The sequence below is a fragment of the Drosophila eugracilis genome, unplaced genomic scaffold (genome assembly GCF_018153835.1).
Source record: "Drosophila eugracilis isolate 14026-0451.02 unplaced genomic scaffold, ASM1815383v1 contig_367, whole genome shotgun sequence".
Lineage (NCBI taxonomy): Eukaryota > Metazoa > Arthropoda > Insecta > Diptera > Drosophilidae > Drosophila > Drosophila eugracilis.
Genome location: NW_024573224.1, coordinates 1 through 10,391, shown reverse-complemented (window position 1 = coordinate 10,391; position 10,391 = coordinate 1). Strand labels below are relative to the sequence as shown.

Below are 10,391 nucleotides of genomic sequence, written 5' to 3'. Positions count from 1 at the left end.
GTAAAACATTTATAACATTTATTTAAATAAATGTTTACTGACAGATAATTTGATTTTTGTTTGTATATTAATCAATTTAAACTTTTAAATAAATGAATTTGTCGGTAATCTTTGTTAATTTTGAATGCAACAATATAGAAAGAAACATATATATTACAGAGATTTCTGAATTAAAACCAAACGTAATAACTAATGAAACTATTTGATTTGAAATTTTCAATATTTGTCAAATGAATTGCATTCCCATTTTCACAAAATCAGAGTAAACCAAACAGCAAATAACATGTTTAGATGGATATCAACTGTCTAGCTTACATTGATGACACATTATCATCATATTTCATTGGACAGCCCTTACCAAGGAGGTGTATTCTTCTAACTATACATTTTCCAAATAGATTATCCTTTAAACCACCCAAAGTGGTTTTTTAAATGGTATATATACCATCCAAACATTAACAGCAATGGATTTGACTTGTCTGATATATTAAGCATCTCAGGTCGCCAGCACACCATTTCAAAGGTGAGTTTTGTAATTTAAATATTTATAACTCAAATTAAACGTGACAGGAGCAAATATTTGTGTTTTTCTCTTCAGCTCTGTTATCAATTTGCCTCTACTCTGTGATCCTAATCCAGATGATCCGCTGGTTCCATCAGAGATTGCCAGAATGATATGAAACCACTGGAAAAGACAACAACCGGGCAGGTCGAGAGTGGACTGTAGAAAGTGGCGTTATGGTGATGTTCCAGATTGCAGTAGTCCAACAATCAAATTCAACATCAATAAATATGAGCAGTGAAAGCAAATGATGTAACAGCAACAGCAGAAGGTGCAATAACAACAACATCAGCAGCAAAATAATAACAGTAAAATAAAGATAACATCAACAATTTACAATAGTCGATTCAGAGTTGCAGCCGCGGCATTGTTAATTTGGTAATTGCCGCTGTGGTTGACCAATAATAATAACTACTAACATCAGCAAATCGCGGCCATGAGCAGCAGCTACAACCACAACACCAACAATTGCCACAATTAACATCAGCAGCAACCCGCAGTAGCAATAAGGACTCAGCAGCTGCCGCCATCAGCCCAGCGTTGACGCTGCTGCCGGCATCGCCCCTGCATCGGCATTAGCATGAAACATAACATTGGCAGCGGTAATAGTGGACTGGAGGCCTTGCAGCAGAAGCAGTAGCAACAACACTGAAGCCGCAGTAGTAGTGCAGCAGGAGCTGGCAAATTGGTGGACTGAATGATGTGAGCCGGTCTCGAACAGAAACAGAATAGCATAAACGGAAGATTTCGACACACGAAAAAATTATAAAGATGAATATTGAAAGTTAGACAGCTACCAACAACAGCATCAATATTAATAAGTTTAAACAGAAGAAAACAAAACTACAAATAAAACTAGTTGGAAAATTATTATTATTATTATTATATTTATAGTAGAACTCTGAAAATAAAATTCTGTGTACCAATTTAATATGAAGAAAAGGGTGAACGAAGGTAGTAGGCTTATTCACTTCCTCTGATCAATTTGAAATGTGTTTGTAACTAAAAGGTTTTAGCCTTAATTCCTATGTATGTTTTTGACAAATTAGTAATAATATTTTGACAGTCTGAATGTTGTAGACAAATGTTTGTATGAGATTCCAATGGTTTTGTCCCAAATGTCTGGGGAAACTGGTTCAGATGTAAAAATGTTTTTTAATTTTGGTAAACCTTATTGACGCGATTTCCCGTTCTTAGTTGCAAATGTGTACATTAAATAGATGGGATTCGTTTATTGGTTTTTCATTTATTTGATTTTGATTTTAAGAACTCACAAAGTTATATCCGCCGTTATATTTTTTTCTTTCCTAAGTTGTTAACGGTTATCTGGCATAATTTACTGTTTTTAAAGATCTGAGTTGGTTATTCCTAATTTTAATTGATATTCTTAGCGAGTTGGACTAATTTTAGATTTATATTCTCAAAGAATGAAACAACTTTTAATTGACAACACTGTTTGACTCTGAAATGGGTTGCTTCAAGAGCTTTTTGTTGTGAATACAGCTATCATCTATAGCTGGCTTACAATGCCAAGCAGACAGCTTTCTTAGGTCAATAATTACATTTTTAATGCATATTTTTATTACGTATTTTTTTTTGGGTTTACGGAGGGACTTAATGATGCATAAGGGCAAGGAAATTTCTTAACTCAATAATTTGTTGTATCGCTGTTATATCAGCTTAAGGTTGGTTGAATAAGTATAAATATTCAGAGAAAGAGTGTTGGAATTTACCGCAAAGGTCGTGGAAAAAGAAAATATTCAGATAAGCAAGGCATGAAATATGGAAGGGCTATGAAGAAGGCAAGGAAAATATTCCACAGACTATTGACAATTAAAATCAAATCAAACACGTATATAAAATTTTAAATTCTAAACAAAACTTACAGTGATGTGCAAAATCATCTTAAAAGATTTCAAATAAAGTTACCACTCTTTCGCATATTCTTATTACCTTTTTAAGTATATTTAGAAGAGATCTTTAAATATTCAGTAAACGCTTTTAAAGTTCCAGTGTAAAGATCTCTGATGGCGGCAACGACCTAGAGCATGCTAAATTAGCATTTTAATCAATTCAAATATTTCAAATATAAAAAAGAAGAATCGGTATGCTCGTCGTCGCCGAAAGTTTATTTGAGCTTTTGCAAAGATCTGTCTCTTGGGAGCTCGTCTTTCTTCTTTACGGCAATTTTTGGTGATGTCTTCTCTCTTTCTTCCAAGGCAATGCAAACACACTTAGGTCTGTGAATATGTTCATTTGATATTTTGCCGCGTGTTGCGAGTGGTGTCTGCGAGAACTTTTTCAAAGTCAGCGAAAATTCCAATTCGAATTCCCCGTGTGTGTTGTGTGGCCGCTAAATTCAAAGTAATCAAAATCAATTGAAGTTATCTGGATCTTGGGGACCCTGGGGGGAATCTCAATTAACAAGTGCAATATGTTTCCGAGAGACACGTGCCGCGATCAAAGTTGTCCGTTTGGTCGATTGATCTGAAAAGTTTTAGAAATTTAAGTATGCAAACGGTTTTGTGAGAGAAATGTTTTGGGCCATACAAGAAATATATAAAATATTAAACTCAAAGTTGCAGTCGTGGAAACAAAATTGCTTTTCGCTAAAACACACAGAAAGAAAACATTTTTATAATTGAAAGGAAATGGATCATTTTAATGAGGATTTTGGTTTTGTGTTTTGAAAAGAGCATTTTTGATAGTGTTCTGAACAAAAGTTTTAAAATCTCTAACAGTTTACAGGTTCAAACCTTATAAAGATTAAAGATTACTTAGATTATTCAACTTTTTGATTGTTGCTTTTTGTGATAATCATCTGTTGAGCTGATCCAAACAAATATTGCTTGTGATGCTAATTATTAACTTCATCTTAAATTATATAAATTTGAAATGTTGCGATCTTGTTAAAACTCTCTTAAATTATTGTTTAAAAATAGTTAACTTTGAGACCTTTTGTGGAAAGAAGCCTCTTCCAGCTTATAATCGATTGCTTTGAAGAAAGTCCAAGCCGGCAAAAGAGTGAAAAGAGTGAGAGAGAGGAGAGGGAGAGTCAGAGAGATGTGGAAGACTACAAAAGAGAGCGAAGTCGTTGTCTTTGTTATTCCAACAGGCAACACACACGCTCTCTCCACTTGCACCATTCAAGTTGAAGTTCCTTTGTTGAAGTCGATGATTTTCGCACTCTTCATGAAATGGGAGTGTGGTGGTGGCGGATAACTTGCCGGTCTCGCAACCATTTAACAATGTTTAAATTATTAGCCAAGAAACACGATCTGAGTTAAATTTGTAATTTACAATTTTGGCAGTTATGACTCCTCGTCCCAGGAGAGATTCTTTTGAGGATGAAGATATATCTGCTGAATCTTCCACCCGCTATTTACGGGAATTCCAAAGATTCTGATGACAATTCTGGGTAAGTGGAAAAGTTCGGTTTTGTGTAAAAGGAACAATTGAGCAATGAACTTTAGAGGGTTAGGCGGGTTATCGGGGATTTTTATATGTTTAAAGCGGGAAATGTACTAAGAATAAGTAAGTATATATTAACACACTTTAGTTAATCGGACTTTAATATTAAGGAATTTATTTACTGCACAGGAAAGATTAATATGATCTCCTTAGATAGTAATATTAACTTTTTTTCGCTCTTTTTTCACATCAATTTTGTCTTATCAAATGCACCCGGAAACTGCATTATCTCAAGATCCGCTCCTGTTCTCAGCGAATCAAAGCGGCACGTGCATCGCATCACATTCAATCACACCTGTCAAGTTCCCAAAGTAATGGCCATTTGGCCACACAAAACGCTGAAACCAAGAGCTGATGAGATAACCTTATACGAAACTGGCAGAGTGAGCGATTTTCGCCATGGCCCGAGGGCTATAGCCCACTAGATCGCCACGAATGGAGCCAAGGGTCAAGTCGGGTATTATTATTTGTAACCGATTAGAGCTTGCCACACCGGATATCTTGTTATGCATGCGTTTGTTTACAGATGTATGTATGATGCGATGATGCCCATGGGGCCTTGCGAAAGTCCCACGCGGAATTCCTGAACTTCGATGAAAGGTGAAACTGGTTTTTTGGGCTCAGCTTTCAGTTTTGTTTTTTTTTTTTTGGTTGTTTTTCATTTACGGATGTGTCCGCAAGCGATAAACCCATAAAATATCCGTGTAGGTTGAGATCGTGCAAACAATTACGTGAATTCGAGAAAAGCTAAAGCGGGAAAATCAGCAATTGTTGTTTACAAAAGGGTTCTCAATGCTCGACCGATCATCAACTTGGATGGTTATATAACAAAGGGCTTTGTCTTGACTGTTAAACAGATATGGTACACGAGGAAAGCTAATGGGTAATAAGTTTGCCTAAAGAAATGTAAAGGAAATGTGGTTTTATGTTTGAAATTATAAGCTTAATATTAATCAAATATGGTAACTGTTTTAAGGTTTGAATATCCTTTTTAAGGGTAAATTTAACGTTTTAAAGACATTTTAGTATCCTACAAAGTTTTGATTTTACTTTCAGTTTACAACCTTTACCATAATTTTATCTTATAAAACTATACTTTCCCAAAATATAAACATTTATATATTATTCTAAATGAGCAAAAAGTATATAAACATAGATAAAACCCCACTTCCTCACTTGTGCCTGCCAATCAACCTTGACTTTGATCAAAACAAGCCCACTTGCAATAGGCTATAGCGAAAGCTCATCAGCCACGAAATTTCTTGCATAATTTCAGCATAACTGTCTGCTGAAAGATCTGAGAAAAAGACTCACTCGCTGGTTTTGGAAAACGAAAAGATTGCTCAGCAAATCTTTTGACTCAATAAAACAAAAAAATAAAAACAGAAACAGTCTCTCGGCTGTTAAATTATAGAAAGTTTTCCGCAAGCTTTTGACGATTCACATCATTGGCCACATTTGGATACCAAGGGGCTTTTCAGTTGCCAGTTACTGGCAATCGCAAAGGGGTTTAGCCTGGATTACCGCAACTCAGTTGAAAACTCCTCAAGGAGTCTGCGTAGCAAACGTTAGGAAAACATTATTTTGAAATGTCCAATTAGATGTTTCCAGCAGTGTTGAAATTTTTGTGTTTACGAGAAAATTATAGTGGAAACCTAAAACTAAAAGCAGACATAAAAACTTATTTGCACTTTTTAAACTGTTTAAGAAAAAGAAAAACAATACAAAATGGAAACTACAACTGTTACCACAACAACAACCATACAACCTGAATTGAAATGCATTATCATGGTAGTAAAAGAGATGTAAGCTGGTCATTCCAAACTCTGAAAATTTTATGTTTTTTTAACTAGCAAACAAAGAAATTGTTAAACTACGTCAATGGCAATTAATGACTATTACGGCATCCCTGTTTATCAATAGATTCCATTAGATTTTACTATTTACCAACAATTACCAGCTTTGTTAGCCAGAATCTGAATATTTGTTGTCGAGTGTTTGTTTCGGAAAATATTTAACAACTTATAGTACAGCGTTAATAAGCTTGTGTAGTTTTTAAAAAATATTAGAGTTTCTATTAAACTTTTTATTTGATATTTTAATGGTAAATTAAGTTGTGTAATGGAGAGAGGTGAGGTAATTTGGTTAACAAATTTGTGAGTTTTTAATATAGGAAACGTATCTAATAACTCAAAAATCTATCAAAGTATCATCTATCATCCTAAAAATTCCAATAAAATATCTAGCTTTTTTTGTCTTATAAAAAATGTTTTTAATTTCTTAGAAAAACTTAGATCAAAAAGTATTCTCTTCCTAAAATGTGCTTTAAAATTTACTTTACACATGCTTTGTTTTTCAAGGATATTTATGATATTGTATTACAAAGTCTCTCATAAAAGTTATTAATTTTTCAAGGAAAACTTCTACAATTTCCACACAAGCCTAGCAGCTGTATAAATATTTGATATTTGAGAAACTTCATGGACGTAAACATATCCATTCTGATTTTGGCAAATACAAAATCTTTATTTGCAATAGGTAGCAATTAGCTTTAACCCTGTAGGGTGACTCTTTGACTGAATTGTAGGCGTTTAAGAATGTACTTTAGAAAAGTAGTTACAATTTTACTTTTAGTGACTAATCACTAGTTTTAACAAATATGCTAGGTCATATTTATGAGGTCTTGAAATACTAAAAAAGTAAAGACAAATCGGGTTTATATTTAATAGCAAATTTTTAGTTTTAAAACCTTTGACTTAAAAAATCATTTTTTAGGGAATATTTATACATTTTAGGAAGCAATAACCCTATTTAAGCTTCTCCCTTATGCATTTATTCATTACTTTTTTTAAGTGCATATCAAAGTGCATTTGCTAACCAAAAACGTAAAACAGAAAAACAATAAAAATTGTAAAAACAAAACGTCATCAAAGTTGGATAAGATACTTTGCTTATGCACTTGCACTTGCCCTCCACATCGCTCTTATTGTTGTTGTTGTTGTTATTATGCATTTAGATTTAGAAGCTGGATAAACAAATTACAGTCAGGTTCTTCGCAGTTGCTGTTGTTTTTGCTGTTTTTCTGTTTATGGGGTGGGTAGGTTGCTTAGTAGCATATGGCATTTTGGTAATCCACGACTAAGTGGTGTTGTTGTTTGTTAATGAGAACTAAACCAGCCAGGGAAAAACAACAACAACAATAATACAAGGAACTCTGCAGAAGAAGAAAAGATAATAATAAATCAGCAAATAACCAATTTGTGCGACTGCAGTTTTGGGTCTTTAAAAATATAAGATATCAAAAACGAAATGAACGGCCAGTTGGCAAACGTCTGTCTTATAAGGCGGAAGAATCTTAAAAACATAAACATATATATACTCGTATATGCTAAAGCCGTTCTTGTCCTCAATTAAATTAGCTTTAAGCCGTCGCTGCTTACCTAATCGATAAGATTTTCTTAATTTTCTTAACTTTATCTGTATCTTTCAGATTGATGGCCAACCGCTTACGGATACGACGGATGCATCGCATCAGTTTTCGTCCAACGAGTGTTCATATTCTGGGGCCATGGACCGCAATACGACGAGAAATTGTCCAGGAATTCAACGGTTTGCATTTCGATTAGGATGTGAGTTTAACCCCAGCGAACTTTGGGGGTCAATTTGTTGTGGCAATTTGTCGGCATTATAATTTAATTGATCGCAAATCATTGTATTTGGCGAATTGACAAAAAAAGACTACGATCAGGGACAAATTGGCCAAAGAAAAGATATTGTTGTTTTTATCAATTTAACATGGCTTGTAACCTGGATTTTGGCTTATTGTTATCGTCTTTATATGAACGATGGTTGGCTGTAAATGCCAAACGCGAAATATGTGTGAACTATTGTGTTATATATCTAAGTTGGCAGCACTGCAAAATAATACAATTAGGACAAACCAAACCCAACAAATGCCAACTGAATCAAGGTCTCAGCAGCAACAAATAAAAAGCCTTTCGCTGGCGGGGCAACAGCTAAATATTTAAATAGTGGTGGTAACAAGTAGTTACCGTAGTTTTTGTATGTATTTAACATGCATGCTTACATGTCTGTGAAATCCCTGCGTAACTAACTCCCGAACGCTTTGGTTTGTATTGAACTTTTTGGGATTTTTCAAAATGTCTAGTTTCCTGGTTTTTAGCAAGTTTCAAGCAATTTAAAAGTCCAGACTTAAGGGTTGAATGGTAATTGCTTCCGATTCAAAGCAAAGGCTTTAATTAAGGCATAAATGTGGGAGTTAATGTATGTTAACTAGTGTAAAGTTAAACTATAAGCTTAGATATAGAGACAGATGCTAGATAGAAATAGGATCAAAAACCTTAACAATGTCTAAACAAAAAGTTCTCAGCATTTAAAAAACATTTCAACAAGATTCAACTAGAATAGAAATTGTATTAATTGGTTTTATTTATTTAATTGAACAAAGTGAAAAGCTTTTCGCTTTAGATTGGGCTTGCTTGCCAGAGCCAAAAAGTGTTTCCATTTGTGTTTGTAGCTTTTCCTTTGTTTTGTTTGCTTTGGTTTTGTTTCAATGTTACGTATCTGACGGTGCTAGTTCTTATCGGTTTTGGAAAAGTTTGTATTTATCAAATTGTTATTCCAACGATTTTTTGTTTTGTTTCCATGCAGGCCCCAGCCACTTGAAGTTCAAACCCCACATCCGTCAAAAAAAGATACTGCACATTCTGTCCAACAAGCTGTGCTTCGTGAGCATTTTCAGGACCAATGAGACAGTAAGAATGCAATTTGAAAAGAATTTAAGAGTTGAAAAATTCACTTTAATATCGTATTTCTATAGATCAACATCTGTCATTTCATGGTTGCATCCTGTTCATTGGCCCGACGATCTTCTGACCTGTAATTCCTTCTGCCTACAATGCCCTTTTGAGTGATCAAACTTCTGTGGTCTGCTCAAGGTTTGCTTCTGCCTTTGAAAATACGCTGATGTCCGCTATATATACCAGCATTCTCCTGTAAATCGGAGAGTGACATGAAATCTTCCTAATGGTTTATCCTTTCAAGTATCTCCCTCCTTGCGGGGGCTACCATATCAGTGGAATGCATATGCCTCTGGTGTCATAATTTTCCTGCGTACCTCTGTACTCAACGACGGTTTGGGGATGTTCGGCCTGGCCATTGCTGTGGGATTCCAAGACTGAATCGGGTGCCATGGAATGCCAAGGTGTCGGTTCGCTGCTGTGGTCTGCTTTGCGAACTCATTCCGCTTGGGTCATTGGGCAGTGGCGCGACTGGGTGGTTTGGAGAACGAGCTAGTCAGGGTAGGTGTTCCACCTGAATTCACATTTATTAATAATTTCACCAATTTTTGAGTAGCTTGCGGTGCCTGCATTGTGGTCATGCATTGTTCTGCCTCGTCGCCTCTGCTTTCTATGCCGCCAAAATCCCGGAGCGCTGGTTCACCGGAAAGGTGGACTTCAGGGGTCACTCCCATAATCTGGTACTGATAGCTATTTTTAATTTTAAAATCTTCAAATTAACTAATGTTATTACACCTGTTAACAGGCACCTGATCATTGTGGCAGCCTTCTGGCTTCACTGGCACAACACTGGACTGGTCTATGCTGAATACGCCTGAATAATGGCTGGTAGTGCTCCCGTTCTAGCCTGGAGATTTGAGATCATAAATCTATGATTAAGGATCAAATGATCTAAGATCTGAGGAGTCAAAAGTGGAACCGGGACCAGTAGACTCTAGCATAGTGTAAATAGTTTATGGGGCGCTCTTTGATCCGCTACAACTAATATTTAGCGTTGTAGTTTGCTGACCGATAGAATAATTTAAGTGTGTAATTTCAATAATTAGTTAGGTTTTTTCGTGTTAGTCAATCCAAATGAGAGTTACATCGCAATGCTGGTTGGACGGTTTTCTTTATTTCCTAATTCAGTTTCATTTTATTATAAACAGTTGTCCTTTGGAATTGCATACAAACTGATTAGCTAATATCTTGTTGACTGATTTTACAATTACTTTAAAATGCAACACAATATCAAAAGTACAAAACAAAAGTGATGATAGTCTCTATTTTTCTTAAAAGAACTTAATCTTTGATTTAAGCCAAAAGCTAACGGCTATTTTAATTTTATAGTAAAATAACATTAGCGGTTAATAGAGAGTGTTAACGTGACCACTTAAAAAAACCCATCTTGACTCAGTTGAAAAAGGAATCGACTAGTCTCAACATATGATCGTTTCATCATTGATGGTCAAAAACAGAAACTAAAGAATTAAGATAAAAAATGATTTTCAATACTACAAAGCTTTAACATTTGAAGTTGGCGGAAAATGAAAGGCTTT

General features: G+C 35.0%; 1 protein-coding gene across 1 annotated transcript; it reads left to right on the top strand.

Annotated features, from left to right (window-relative positions):
* Positions 1-3,909: 3,909 nt before the first annotated feature.
* LOC121530172 lies at positions 3,910-9,671 on the top strand. Its single transcript, XM_041818683.1, is given in 10 exon segments — positions 3,910-3,980; positions 4,269-4,416; positions 7,524-7,662; positions 8,705-8,808; positions 9,130-9,217; positions 9,220-9,299; positions 9,301-9,367; positions 9,409-9,529; positions 9,531-9,533; positions 9,599-9,671. Coding segments are annotated over 10 exon segments (894 nt in total).
* Positions 9,672-10,391: the final 720 nt, after the last annotated feature.